Here is a 16,044-nt window from a genome sequence, read left to right as displayed (position 1 = left end):
CATTTGAAGCAATACCAACTCAAGCTGTCTCTTTGTTTCTTTTACATTAGTTTGCTATGCTATAAAATGGAATCTAATATCTATTTTTTTTTAGGAATAGCTCTCATTAATTCCTGTTTGTCCCAGGAAAGTTATCTAATTAATGAATCCGCAAATTAGAAAAAATATCAACATTTACAAAATTCCAAGTGTCTGATACATTTTTTTTTTCGTTTATTCAGATCTTTCGATGTGTGTTTTCGACATAAATTTAAGAAATATTTGATGATTTTTTCAAAAAATTCGCAAATTTTAACAACCCCTTCAAAGGGATGAATTAAATTACCGTTGTCCCTAACCCATATTAAAGTATAATTAGCTATTAATGCCTTGAATATTACTGGAGTTTTTTCCCAACACCAAATCGTCGATTTAAACACCTCGACACTGTTTCGATCACCAGCTGATCATCTTCAAAGAGGAAGATTAAAACTAGAAAGTAATGCGAGCTAACCCTATTTATGCTAGGCGTACCAACTATACAGGTATACCAACCTAAATTTATTTTACAATTTTGCCTTACCTATTGTTTTACAATATATGTTTAAATAAAACAATTTTCAGCTATATAAAAATTAATTTCACAATATTGCCTATCCAAATTTATTTTTGCAATGTGTCCTTATGTAGAAATCAGTAAACCCAACAATATTATTTTATTTCAACAAGCTATATAGTATGCTCTTTGGTATAGGTCCGTCATCGTTATTCACAATATGATTGTGTTTACTAATTTCTACACTCTCATAGGCGTCTAGTTGCCTGTTGTTGTTAACTTGTCTAACTAATCTTAATGAACTGAAGTCTATGGAATGGTTTTGTTGCAAAATATGATGGGCGACTGCTGATGTTTCAGGTCTTTCAGCAGTCGCCTCCAGGATGCGGAATTGAGACACCCGAAGTCAACAGCAGCTCCTCAACTTGCCAAAAGTCCAAACGATTTCAATACCATGCGAGAAGAAGATGGAGAAAATCCCTCTAGATGAACTTTCAAAATTCACGAACAAAGTCTATTTCAACCCCTAGGGTTTGATGATAATCCAGTCGATAATATACTACCCCTGTATTCATCACTGCTACAACGGTTATTGGAATTTTGCTATTCAAATTCCACCACCGACAAAGATGAACTTGCATTTTTTTCTTATGAGAATTTTGATTTTAATATGATACCTTCTAATTGTAACAGGTAAATTTCAACCTAAAGACATAAAAGGCCGAAAACAAAATTCCAACCAGTGAATTTGAACTGGCCCTATATATATATAGTAAAAACTCAAAAACAGTATTTTTCAAATATGTTTATTATGAAATCGAAACAAATTAAACAAGATAATACCAGTTCTCAGTCACATTACGAACTTAAAAATAGATCACATCGTAAGAAAAAACTCCCAAAAAGATAAATCATTCAATGATGACCCATTACTGGTTAGTCGTCTCACCAGAAAGCTTCCTCACAAGAGATCCCTTCAACAACGAACTTGAACTTATTTTCGCACAATTTGGCCCAGCATACTTTCTTCTGATAGTATAAAATCTAGGAGCACTACTCTTAATCAAAATTTTTGCAAAGCAAACTACAACTTCTTCGAACTCTGCATATTCGTAACCCGTATAGCGAACAAGGGTTGGAGTCCAAAGCTTCGACAAGTCGCTAACGTCATTCAAAATTCCTATTGACAGACAACAAGCTGCAGCAGCTTGGAGAGAAGGTTTTACGTGGCTCATGTCGTATTCAATGAGTGCTAGCTCTAGCATATAATTACCCAAAATATGGTGAATACTGCGCACCTTAGCAATCTTACTATACCTCCTCAGAAAATGAATGGATAAGGGGCGTCCCAGGCCGAAATCAAGTTTATTCAGTATGTCTCTCTCCATTTGTAGAAATTTCCTTTCCGAATAAACGTTGCCGCATAAGAACTTCAAATCACTCAAGCAGGGAGAGCGGTACTCTTCGTATTTAGCAGCTATTAACAATGCAGATGCCCCAACTAACTGATATATATCACGCCCCACTTGCTCGTTGTCCTGTATGTACCTGTCGATGAGACTAACACACATATGAAGTGTTTCCAGATGCATTTCGAATTCCAGATGCACCTCTATCAGCCAGTCTACGAGAATTCCTCGCATTTCCGGAGTTATCCCACGACCATCGAGGAAACCTTTTCTGATAGGGTACTTGTCCTCCATGATTCTCATATATTTGAAAATATCCTCAATATACTCAGTAACCATATAAGGATCATTTTTGTAGTCTTCACCGGGGTCATCAGTAACTACTTGACTGTAGGAGTAGGACTCGACAGCTCCGTTTTGATTCTTCATGTTTGATCTTTTTACACTAGCAATTATGTCGATTTTAGGCTTGATGTCCTTGCAGTTGATTGGTTTAGGCTGAGAAGGCTGCATAGCAACCGGTGCAATGCAGTTTACGGTTGTAGGACGATATGGAAGTTGGCGATTTTTCTTGATTGAAACCCGCAGTTTATTCCCAACTTCCCCAAAAGTGGCCCTTTTCCGATTATCTTTTGATGATTCCGCTATAAGTTTTGAGGCGAACTGCAATCGAACGTTTTCCTGATTGGTTTTGTCAGAAGTACGTGATCTGGAATCCATTCTGCAACGAAAATTATAAACATTCACTTGGTTTACAAGAAACAATAATTGTATTATTACTAGTTCGGGCTTCCATTGTCTAATATGATGAAATATGATTCGAAATCTCTGAAAGAACAACAAATAGTGAAATTCCGTCAACATATTATTGTATTTATTGCTCGATATAATTGTTATTTTTAGCTTTTCCTATTAATTTTACTCGTTCTTCCAGAAATTTAAAATCATGAAATATCATATTATACAATGGAAGTCCGAACCAGTATGAAACATCGTCAACCACTTTCAAATAAATAATTGTATTTTTTCAAAAAATTGAATCTTATAGCAAAAGGTTTGACTTGTAGCCTTATGATACATATCTAATGACACCATCTGATTGCCTGAAATGAAAACGAAAACCCATATATTGGACTGTTCAAAACCAATGGAAAAACAATTATTCATTCAGTACAAATGACCTTCTATTTTATTATCATATTGTATACAGCTATAGGTAAGTTCTTCAGTCTTGAAGGAATTGAATAATACTTTGAATATTCGTTATAAAAACTAATCAATACAATTGTTTACTCACCTCAAGAAGCGAAAACACTATTATCCAAAGTAAGTCACAGATATTACAATACACTTCCACCTGTCTGTCTTCCACAAAGTGTTCAAGAGACTCTGTAAGACTGATGTTTGATTATCAAAATCGTCCATTTATCTATATTTATATTAAAATGTAGTTAGGTAGAGGGGTAGATATCTAGGTATAGAAATTAGGTAATAGAATGATATCGTATAGTATATACGATATCAATTCGAATGGCATGAAAACTACCGAACGTCGGCTTTTTTTTGTATGGCAAGGGCGGCGAGATATAATTACGGGGTCTAATCATTAGACCCCGTAATGGTATCAACTATTATCAACTATGGTATCAACTATTAAATTTATCAGACCCGGTATATTCTTCATGAAGTCAATCCGAACAGCTGAATAAAAGACTAATGTCCAGATTTGATAAACATCTAAATAATTGACTAATTTACCGGGTATGATAAATTTACTATACAGTTAATACCATTTAAAAAAAAGTAATACAAATTATGAAACAACAACTGAAGTTTATTGGTGCTCCGGGGCGACTCGATTGATTCCAGTCATTTGCATTTGTTTTTCAGTTGCAGGAAAACCCGGAGAAACCTGCAGCAATGAATTCAAGATATTACCAGAATATTTAATGACACGAATTTATTCAAACTTGAAGTGTTCATCTATTTCGGATCTTCGTGGGAGTTTGGTGCTTCAGTCAGAGGTTGAGTCATATTTGAAGATGATCAGTAATAGTATTAGATTGACTGGTGCCTTAGCTATACTTGTTGTCTTATAATAGTTAGTTTGGCGCATATTTGGCAAAACAGTTTATCATTATCCGTTGAAAGTTCTATTTTTAGATTATTCAACAATAAGCTTAGCATGGATTGGTTATCAGTCATATTACTATAGGCTAGTTGAAGTTCTAAAAAGTCACATAACTCTGGTTTTGGTGAAACCTCATTTGAGCGCAAACGTGTGCTAACCTGCTCATGGGGAGTTAGTTCCCCCACCCGAGACAGATTCTGCGTACGCCGCAGCTCTCGCTCCTGAACTAAATTTACAGGGAAGTCAGTTGGAGTCGTAAACTCGACATCCATCTCCTCTGTAGATTCGCTTCAACTAAATTTACAGGGAGGTCCGTTGGAGTCGTAAACTCGACATCCATCTCCTCTGTAGACTCGCTCCTGAACTAAATTCACAGGGAGATCAGTTGGAGTTGTAAAATCGACATCCATCTCCTGTGTAGACTCGCTCCTGAATTAAATTCACAGGGAGGTCAGTTGGAGTCGTAAACTCAACATCCATCTCCTCTGTAGATTCGCTCCTCAACTGAATTTACAGGGAGGTCCGTTGGAGTCGTAAACTCGACATCCATCTCCTCTGTAGACTCGCTCCTGAACTAAATTTACAGGGAGATCAGTTGGAGTCGTAAAATCGACATCCATCTCCTCTGTAGACTCGCTCCTGAATTAAATTTACAGGGAGGTCAGTTGGGGTCGTTAACTCGACATCCATCTCCTCTGTAGACTCGCTCCTGAACTAAATTTGTAGGGAGGTCAGTTGGAGTCGTGAAATCGACATCCATCTCCTCTGTAGACTCGCTCCTGAACTAAATTTACAGGGAGGTTAGTTGGAGTCGTAAAATCGACATCCATCTCCTCTGTAGATTCGCTCCTCAACTAAATTTACAGGGAGGTCCGTTGGAGTCGTAAACTCGACATCCATCTCCTCTGTGGACTCGCTCCTGAACTAAATTTACAGGGAGATCAGTTGGAGTCGTAAAGTCGACATCCATCTCCTCTGTAGACTCGCTCCTGAACTAAATTAACAGGGAGGTCAGTTGGAGTCGTAAACTCGACATCCATCTCCTCTGTAGACTCGCTCCTGAATTAAATTTACAGGGAGGTCAGTTGGAGTCGTAAAGTCGACATCCATCTCCTCTGTAGACTCGCTCCTGAATTAAATTTACAGGGAGGTCAGTTGGAGTCGTAAACTCGACATCCATCTCCTTTATAGACTCAGCCTCAGAAATAATTTTCAAGTTTACTCTGTCCATGAAAGTCTCACGAATAGCTAATGAAAGAAGGTCAATCACGGCAGAGCCCCGCATTACCGTGACAGGGCGATGCTACGACGAGAGGGCGCCCGGTATCTCGAAGGTTCCGTAGACACAGCTGCTAGGCTCAGTGTCATTCATCCTCTCGGCTGGGATACGGATACACACACCTTAGGATTGAGCCATCGTTGGAATGCCACGTAGCCCCGGATCCAGCGGGGCTACGTGGAAGCAGGCATCCTATGGCCGGTTTGCTCAACCCTCACATCCCAAGCCAATGCACTCGCCGCAAAACAGCATGCACAGTGGTTCAGGCAGTGAAAGATGAACAAGGACAGCCAACCCGCCTAAACTGCAGTTAGTCAGATACTAAATGTTTAGTAAACTATATCACAATTCATTAGTGAAAACCGCTCCTCTGAAACACCTCTGATAAAATATCCTGAAAATTCTTTTTTTTTCTGTACCAAAACTCGATATGCCTTCAGTTGGCAAGGCCTTCTCTAGCCAAACATTGGACTAATTAGCTAAAGTTTATGAAGTTATTCATCAGTTGGAGTTCTCCTGTTGACGCGAAAACGATACGTGAAATGGTGTCGAAAAAAAATCTTAAATTTTGTAGTTGTAGAAGCTGACAATACTGAGAGAATAGTTATTTCTGAAATGTTCAACCTATATCATTATCATTTCCTTGATTAAAATTTTCACCTTCATTTTTGAATGGGTAAATTATTATAAAATTGTTTAATCATATCCAAATGAGCGAAGTCTCTTCATAAATGAAGATGAGTACGTTTGCTCATATTTTATATAATCTTCCACAAAATTCTGAAAGGATCTTGAATTTCGTTAGTTGAAATAGGGAAGTGAATTCTTTATAAGTGATTTTGTAATATTTCATAAATCTGGTATCCGCAACATTGATCAGATTTTAGGTTTTACGAAAAATTACATTTGATGTTTCTTCTACAATTATCTACTTTTATCTAACGTAATTGATGTGAATTGTACAGTTTTTTCACCAGTTTCTACGTTACAAATTATACAAAACACGTGTTCGGATTCCATCCTGCACATTATTAACTGAACTATTGATATAAAAAACAACAATACACCAAAATAACCACACAATTAATAATAATATACAGCCCCTTAAAGAGGGTACATAAAATTTGTATAACAATTTTTTTCACAAGCACCGAAGAAGTAACAATATTGAAATTAACCTGACGTTTTTTACTACCAAAAAGACACTTAGCCAGTAATTTATTTGGTTTGTCTAATGTTTGTAAGGGGTGGAAAACGCAACTCCTAAAATTTATTTCCAATGTAACTTTTTGTCTTATCATTTGTTAACCATTTAAAAATGTATTTCCGTTTTATTCATTTCCTGTTTCTTTCTAAACAAAAAATGTCTCTTGGGTTTTTTGCCCAAAATAAACCAGTTCGCAGCAAAAAAATATTTTACGAACAACTACAGAGATACATCGTCATAAATGCGAAAATACGAAACTAATCTATCTAGTAGGTCGCTATTAGCGATAGTGACAATTAAATTCGTATGACGCTGTCTGTTTGTGAATTTTCGAAATTTAATTAATACTAATTGTGTGTTGTTGTTCTGTTCTTAATTTGTTACTTTAATAATTCACTTGTTATTAAAATGGCATACACAAATGAGGAAATGGCTGATATGCATTACGTTTACGGTCTGTCACAGGGGAATGGGTTAAAAGCTTCTAGAAGATAAGCTGAAATGTATCCTCAACGGCCGCATCCTTCACATAGAATATTTGCTCGACTTCATCAATACAACGATTACGAGAATATGGTTCATTCGACAAAAGAACGCAGAATTGTGGTCGCCATCGAGAAGTACGAACACCACAGCTAGAGGAAACAGTACTTAATTTAATTGAAAAACAACCTACTACCAGTACTAGAAAGATTGCTTTCCAGCTAAATGTTGATCATATGACGGTATTTCGAATTTTAAAGGAACAACTCTTACACCCTTACCATCTCCAACGAGTACAGGCACTCTCACCGCGAGACTTTGCAATTGGATGCTGGAAATGATTAGAAGAAATTGTGACTTCCTGAAGATGATAGAATTCACAGACGAATGTATTTTTTCTCGGGTTATTGGGGATGATTTAATTGGGCCTTATTTTCTACCTCCTCGATTAAATGGTGAGGCATACGTTCAATTTTAAAGAGAAGTGCATCCAGTACTGCTGGAGGGAGTTCCTTTGGGCGTCAAAAGGGATGTTTCTTATGCATTTTAGTCAAGTAGCACGTCAGCATTCAACTGAAACATATGCAAATCAGTGGATAGGTCGAGGAGGACCACAGAACTGGCCCGCTCGATCCCTGGATCTCAATTCTCTCCATTTCTCTATTCGGGGCCATTTACAGCATTTAGTTTATCTTACTCCTGTTCGCGATGTAGAGGACTTAAGAAACCGCATCATCGATGCGTGCAGGGTAATCAGAGAGACTCCAGGAATATTTGAGCGAATACGTGGCTCAATGCGCTGACGTCTAGACGCATGCGTAATGTCTGAACGTTGACATATGGAACATTTACTATGATTTCTACATTTTGTGTGTTTTGTTATTAATAAATTAGTTTTGTTTATTACCCTTTAATCGTTCAATGCAGCTACTAACTACAAAATAACAATAAATCTAGTTCGCATTTATGACGATGTATCTCTTTAGTTGTTCGTAAAATAATTTTTTGCTGCGAACTGGTTCATTTTGGGCAAAAAACCCAAGAGACATTTTTTCTTTGGAATGAAACAGGAAATGAATGAAACGGAAATAAATTTTTAAATGGTAAATAAAGGATAAGACAAAAAGTTACATTTGAAATGAATTTTAGGGGTTGCGTTTTCCACCTCTTACAACCATGGGGTAAACCAAATAAATTACTGGCTAAGTGTCTTTTTGGTAGCAAAAAACGCCAGGTTAATTTCAATATTGTTACTTTTTCGGTGGTTGTGAAAAAAATTGTTATACAAATTTTATGTACCCCCTTTAAGGGGCTGTATCTTAACAAGGGATGCTCCAATGAAGTTTCTTTATATGAAAGGTCCTATCTTTTTTTCGATGAGGAATCACGTCCTCAAATGTTTTACACTTATTCAGTTACACCCTGTATTGTAGTGCTACGAATTACTAAGCTTTATATTTTCCGTTATTTTTGAGTTTGGAATTCAAATCTTATATTATCATTAATTGTGTGGTTATTTTGGTGTATTGTTGTTTTTTATATTAACAGTTCAGTTAATAATGTGCAGGATGGAATCTGAACACGTGGTTTGTGTAATTTGTAACGTAGAAACTGGTGAAAAAACTGTACAATTCACATCAATTACGTTAGATAAAAGTAAATCAATATCAAAAATAAGAAAATACAATAATTTAAAATTCAATGATATTTCTTTGCCAGAGGAAGTTAGTGCAAATAGTGGTTATCATGTGAAATGTTATAAAAATGTTCTTGCCGTGATGAAAAAATATCACACGAGTGAATTATCATCTCCAAATTTACCAGCATCATTATCAGATACAATATATATTTTAATGTTATATTCCAATAATTAATTCATTAATATTATTAATTATATGAATGAAATTTCAAGACATTTGTGAAATATGAATTTTGAGTTCAATATTCATTTTCATTTGATACCTTCTAATTGTAACAGGCATATTTTCGAATAAAATGAACTATTTGAAAACTTATGTTTTGAAAACCAACTCCTAACATATATCTTTCGTTATTTCGAGAGCTCAAAAATTTGAACCTAAAGACATAAAAGGCCAAAAAGCAAAATTCCAACCAGTGAACTTGAACTGGCTCTACACATAGTAAAAACTCAAAAACAGTACTTTTGAAATGAGTTTAATTTAAATATAAAATATAAAATCATAACAAATTAAACAAGATAATACCATTTCTCAGCCACATTATGAACTTAACAAACATACGAACTTTAAAATAGATCAAATCGTAAGAGAAGCCTTCCAAAAAGATAAACCATTCAATGATGACCCATTACTGGTTAGTTGTCTCACCAGAAAGCTTCCTCACAAGAGATCCCTTCAACAACGAACTTGAACTTATATTCGCATAATTCGGCCCAGCATACTTTCTTCTGATAGTATGAAATCTAGGAGCACTACTCTTAATCAAAATGTTTGCTAAACAAATTAAAACTTCTTCGAACTCAGCATATTCGTAACCCGTATAACAAACAAGGGTAGGAGTCCAAAGCTTCGACAAGTCGCTAACGTCACTCAAAATTCCTATTGACAGACAACAAACTGCAGCAGCTTGAAGCGAAGGTTTTACGTGGCTCATGTCGTATTCAATGAGTGCTAGCTCCAGCATATATTCACCCATAATATGGTGGATACTGCACACCTTAGCAATCTTATTATACCTCCTCAGAAAATGAATGGATAAGGGGCGTCCCAGGCCGAAATCAAGCTTATTCAGTATGTCTCTCTCCATTTGTAGAATTTTCCTTCCAGAATAAACGTTGCCGCATAAGAACTTTAAATCACTCAAGCAGGGAGAGTGGTACTCTTCGTATTTAGCGGCTATTAGCAATGCAGATGCCCCAACTAACTGATATATACCACGCCCTACCTGCTTGTCCTGTATGTATCTGTCAATGAGACTAACGCACATATGAAGTGTTTCAAGATGCATTTTGAATTTCAGATGCACCTCTACCAGCCAGTCGACAAGAATTTCTCGCATTTCCGGAGTTATCCCACGACCATCGAGGAAACCTTTTCTAATAGGGTACTTGTCCTCGATGCTTCTCAAATATTTGAAAATATCCTGAATATACTCTATAACCATATAAGGATCATTTTTGTAGTCTTCATCAGGGTCATCAGTAACTAGTTGCTTGCAGGAGTAGGACTCGACAGCTCCGTTTTTATTCTTTATGTTTGACCTTTTTACACTAGCAATTTTGTTGATTTCAGGCTTGATGTCCTTGCAGTTGGTTGGTTTAGGCTGAGATGGCTGCATAGCAACCGGTGCAATGCAGTTGAAGGTTGTAGGACGATCCGGTTTGCGATCTGGAAGTGATGATTCCGCTATGATAAGTTTTGAGGCGAACTGCAATCGAACGTTTTCCTGATTGGTTTTGACAGTAGCACGTGATCTGAAATCCATTCTGCAACGAAAACTATAAACATTCACTTGGTTTACAAGAAATAATAATTGTATTTTCATTAGTTCGAGCTTCCATTTTCTAATATGTATAAAACATCATTTCACTTTCGAACAAATACTTGTATTTTTTCAATCTAATAAAAAAAGGTTTGGCTGGTAGCCTTATAATACAAATCTAATGACACCATCTGATTTGCTGAAAAGAAGGCGAAAAACTCAAACACATATATTGGACTGTTCCCAACCAATGGAAAAAACAATCATTCATTCAGTACATATGACCTATTTCATTATCATATCGTATACACCGAGTTCTTCAGTGTTTCATTCTCATAACAAGTTAGTGAAACAATAAATGAATCAATTTTTGAATGAATTGAATATTAATTTGAATATTCGTTATAAAATCTAATCAATACAATTGCTTACTCACCTCAAGAAGCGAAAACACTATTATCCAAAGTAAGTCACAGATATTACAATACACACCTCTACCTGTTTATCTTCCACAAACTGTTGAAGGGACTCTATAAGTCACTAGACTGATGTTTGATTATCAAAATCGTCCATTTACCTATATTTATATCAAAATTTAGAGGTAGTTAGGTAGAGGGGTAGATATTTAGGTGATAGAATGATGTATAGTATATACGATATCAATTCGAATGGCATGAAAAATAAATAGTTACCGAACGTCGACAGTTTCTTTGTATGGCAAGGGCGGTGAGATATAATTACGGGGTATAATCATTATTTTCATATGTGAGGTTTCATATGGTATCAACTATTGAATTTGTCTGACTCGGTATAGCCTTCATGAAGTCAATTCGAACAGCTAAATGAAAGACTAATGTTCAAGTCTGTTAAACAGCTAAATAATAGACTAATTTTCTATATAGTTACTATCATTTAATAAATAAAGTAATACAAATTTTGAAATTATGAAACAACAACAGAAATCAATTGGCGCTCCGATGCGACTTAATTGATTCCAGTCGTGCAATTGTTTTGCAGCTGCAGGAAAACCCGGACAAACCTGTAGAACCACATCATCTTGATCTGCCAATGTCCTCTCTTTCATAGAATGAAATGTAGGGTGTCTCCAGAAGCTTCAATGAATTCCAGATATTGCCAGAATTTTTAGTGACACGACTATATTCAAACTTAAACCAGTATTAATGTGAAGTTAACCACAACTTTTCATCCACAGTTTATGACGAGGGACAATCGAATAGGGTTTAGAATGAGATTTGCGAAAATATTAAAAATTTCACCTGTATTTCGATGTTATCATTTTAAAAACACGATATATTATTGAACCATGTCGAATAAATGAGTCACCATTCTACATAAACTCATTATATCAGGCAACTGTCCCTATACAAGCATTAATACCGAAAAAAATATGTAAAATAGGAGTATATTATTCAGGAAAAATTCATTTGTACCGAAACAGGTAGCGTATGGGAACTGGAAAATTGGTTTCTCGGTAAAAATTTTATGACTTGTGAAAAGTATGTCATTTGAAATATCCTGCGTTGAACAATACCGAATGCCCAGAAAGACTCATCCACAAAATATCAAATTTCTCACTTATCAAAAATAGGTGATGTTTTCTACCTGTATGTTTTTTATACTCTGTCTTTATTTTTATTTCTTTTATTGACTATTCATATACAATGTATATTGTCTACATGGAAAATAAAGTATTATTATTATAGTTTATTGATGAAAATTTCAGAATATATTCTTCGAAAGTATATCTATCGACGTGCCCAAACAGATTTGCATACCATACGTTCCTTCGGTGCGAAAAAAAAAGTTCCGTATCTTCAGAACTGAATTACTCAGAAAAGTCAAATTTATATATATATATATATATATATATATATATATATATATATATATATATATATATATTATTATTATTATTATTATTATTATTATTTTATGTACTATATTCTAATAAAGATGAATTTTTGAAATTATGAACATTTTTTCCAATTTGTAGTAAAAAAGAGTAAATTTCATTCAATAATCATAATCTAATTGGCATTCCTGTATAGGATGAAGTTTGGCAATACTGAATCCAACAATGTAATTGTTATCTGAACTGTCATGTCATTTATTTCTTCTTCTCCATTTTCATTCAAAATTAGTATTATAACCTATTTTGTGATCACATGTACCGGCCTGGTACAAAATCAGAATTTTGGAATTTTACCAAAATTGACGTTTATATGTTTAATTGTTTGATGTGTAACTATAATCATCTTGAATCACTATCCAAACTAATTTCAATGTTTTCCCATTTCTCAAATCTAAGTTCAACATTAAAATCAAATAACAAAAATTATTTTAAACATCACTGAGTTCAACCTCAATGACAATGTAAGTACATAATTTTTCAACTGTACAATATCAATTAGTCTTATGTATTATGTACTATTATTGTAGTTTTCCATGAGGATGACAGTATACATTGTCGAAATAATTGGAATATATTGTTAAAAGAGTACACTTTCTCAATTGCTGCTTACCCAAATATTTACCCGTTTAATTCCTAACTGGTCAGCAAAGACTATCTTCTTTCTATATATATATATATCTGTATATAGACAGATAGAGATTTTATCGAGGAGTGTGCATGATACAAATCAAGAATGAAATAATTCGTGTACACAACACTCAAAAAATAGGGGCAAACCGCGGTTTGCCCCTATTGCCCCACGAATTATTTCATTCTTGATATATATATATATATATATATATATATATATATATATATATCAGGTAATATTTCAAATATTCAATGTTATCTTCTTAATGAATAACCTTTCATTTTTAGAATTATCTATATATAACGACCAGTCGGTCATATGCTAACTTCACCACAAGAAAAATTATATTTTGGCCAATATGCCAAATAATGGTAAATACAACGTTCTGTTCATGTAATATTTCAAATATTTAATGTTAACTCTTTTATGAATGACAATCGTCCACTTTTAGAATTATCCATATAAAACGACCAGTCGGAATATTTTGCTGCATTATTCAATAACCGAAGTCAGTACTATTTGAAGTTGGATGTATGTATGAAGTCGAAGCTCAAAACCACAGTAATTAGTCAAAGATCTTAACCCAAGTGAAACTTCGGAAAGATTCCACACGTTCAGAAATTTTCTGTAAAACACCATTGTGCTGTGAAACTAATTGCAATTACGAAAATTTTGGCAGAAATCAACTGCAAAACTGAAAATTTCTGCACGTACATACCAAAAATTGGAAAACAGATGTCTAACGGATTTGAAAATGTAAAATATACCTATGATAAGAAAATTTTTTGACACTGATTATTTTACGCTGAATAATAATCGATGGGTAGCTGAAGTCTTAATTTCTTAGTTATTATTATGATGCAATGTTGATAAAAATATGTGAAGATCCTGCTATTTATATATCCATAAGAGATTTGTTGTTTGTTTGAATTCGTTTGAAAAAACTTATTATTATTTAAATTCAAAGCTATTGCTAAGTATTTTTCTGTTTTGTTCAGAACGATTATTTTCAGTTTTTGTGAAAAATAGAATGTATTAGTCACTTCAATATGTATCATTTATTTAGATGAAGTTACAATTTCAGTTTTTCCATCAACTATTATTGTCTACACTTCTAATTTATTGTAAACTGTCCAATATTATGTCAGATTATGATAAATACATATCCGAATCTATAAATATTGATAATGATATTGATTCATTATGGTATTATGTTATTTTATTCATTTGAATGTTCAATTGAATAGTCATACCAACGATGTAATCAAATTAAAAATTGATTACATCGTTGGTATGATTGATTGAAAAGAACTTAAGAAAAGTATGTTAATCAGATCTGTTCAAACACGTGAATAGACATACTTCCGAAGACCATACTCTGAAAATTTTATTAACCTTTTTTAAAGTGAAAAATTTGACTATTTTGAATATTTTGGTTTCGGATATCCGGAATTATTTTTTTTTCGCACCGAAGGAACGAATGGTACGCAAATCTGTTTGAGCACGTCGATAGATATACTTCCAAAGAATATCTGTCTGTTTGAAAAATCTGTTTTTTCGTTAACCAGCTGTCGCACCCCTACGAACGACAACCCTCAGAAGTCGAAACTTGTGCGAGCTAAGGAGTAACGAGGTCTTACCTTTTAACGTGTGATTCCTAACACGGGTTGGACGATAGCAAGTGAAAATCGATCGTTTAGACTAGGGATTGAACCACCGACCAACACGGCAGTCAATTCGAGTGAGTGAACAAAGCACCCACGCCAAACCGCTTGGCTACCGACCGACCGGAATTTCATTAATAAACTATTTTTGATAAGCGAGAAAATTGATTTTTTGAGTAATTCAGTTCCGAATATACAGAACTTGTTTTTTTTTCGCACCGATGGAACGTATGGTACGCAAATCTGTTTGGGCACGTCGAGAGATATACTTTCGAAGAATATCTTTTCGAATTTTCATCGACAAACTATTTTGATAAGTGAGAAATTTGACTTTTTTGAGTAATTCAGTTCCGAATATAAGGAACTACTTTTTTTCGCACCGAAGGAACGTTTTTTACGCGAATTTGTTCAAGCACATCAATAGATATACTTCTGAATAATATATTCTGGAATTTTCATCGACAAACTATTTATAATAAATGAGAAAATTGACTTTTTTGAGTAATTTAGTTCCGAATATACAGAACTGTTTTTTTTTCGCACCGAAGGAACGTATGGTACGCAAATCTGTTCAGGCACGTAGATAGATAGACTTTCGAAGAATATATTCTGGAATTTTCATCAACAAACTATCTTTGATGAGTGAGAAATTTGACTTTTTTGAGTAATTCAGTTCCGAATATACGGAACTACTTTTTTTCGCACCAAAGGAACGTTTTTTACGCGAATTTGTTCAAGCACATCAATAGATATACTTCTGAAGAATATATTCTGGAATTTTCATCGACAAACTATTTATAATAAATGAGAAAATTGACTTTTTTGAGTAATTCAGTTCCGAATATACAGAACTGGTTTTTTTCGCAACGAAGGAACGTATGTTACGCAAATCTGTTTGAGCACGTCGATAGATATACTTTCGAAGAATATATTCTGAAATTTTCATGGACAAACTATTTTTGATAAGTGAGAAAATTGACTTTTTTGAGTAATTCAGTTCCGAATATACGGAACTTTTTTATTCCCACCGAAGGAACGTATGGTACTCAACTCTGTTTGGTCACGTCGATAGATATACTTTCAAAGAATATCTTCTGGAATTTTCATCGACAAACTATTTTTGATAAGTGAGAAATTTGACTTTTTTGAGTAAATCAGTTCCGAATGTAGGGAACTATTTTTTTCAGCACCGAAGGAACATTTGGTACGCAAATGTGTTCGAGCACATCGATAGATATACTTTTGAAGAATATATTCTGAAATTTCTATCGACAAACTATTTTTGATAAATGAGAAAATTGACTTTTTTG

The 16,044-nt window shown here is 34.3% G+C and overlaps 2 protein-coding genes across 2 annotated transcripts; both read right to left on the bottom strand.

Moving 5' to 3' along the window:
- Positions 1-1,464: 1,464 nt before the first annotated feature.
- LOC111514192 (G2/mitotic-specific cyclin-B2-like) lies at positions 1,465-2,664 on the bottom strand. The gene has a single exon (XM_023170433.2). The coding sequence runs from the start codon at positions 2,662-2,664 to the stop codon at positions 1,465-1,467; it is 1,200 nt and encodes a 399-aa protein (XP_023026201.2).
- Positions 2,665-9,274: 6,610 nt separating this feature from the next.
- LOC141487316 (G2/mitotic-specific cyclin-B-like) lies at positions 9,275-10,520 on the bottom strand. The gene has a single exon (XM_074186248.1). The coding sequence runs from the start codon at positions 10,507-10,509 to the stop codon at positions 9,373-9,375; it is 1,137 nt and encodes a 378-aa protein (XP_074042349.1). The 5' UTR covers positions 10,510-10,520; the 3' UTR covers positions 9,275-9,372.
- Between the last annotated feature and the right edge of the window lie 5,524 nt (positions 10,521-16,044).

Source organism: Leptinotarsa decemlineata, unplaced genomic scaffold (assembly GCF_025532065.1).
Source record: "Leptinotarsa decemlineata unplaced genomic scaffold, Ldec_3_MD MMD2_tig00078422_RagTag_RagTag, whole genome shotgun sequence".
Classification (NCBI taxonomy): Eukaryota; Metazoa; Arthropoda; class Insecta; order Coleoptera; family Chrysomelidae; genus Leptinotarsa; species Leptinotarsa decemlineata.
Note: the sequence above shows the minus strand (reverse complement) of the source record. Positions and strands in the feature narration are given on the sequence as shown.

Coding starts and splice junctions, on each gene's coding strand:
- LOC111514192 (XM_023170433.2), bottom strand. CDS start 2,664: ATGGATTCCAGATCACGTACTTCTGACAAAACCAATCAGGAAAACGTT.
- LOC141487316 (XM_074186248.1), bottom strand. CDS start 10,509: ATGGATTTCAGATCACGTGCTACTGTCAAAACCAATCAGGAAAACGTT.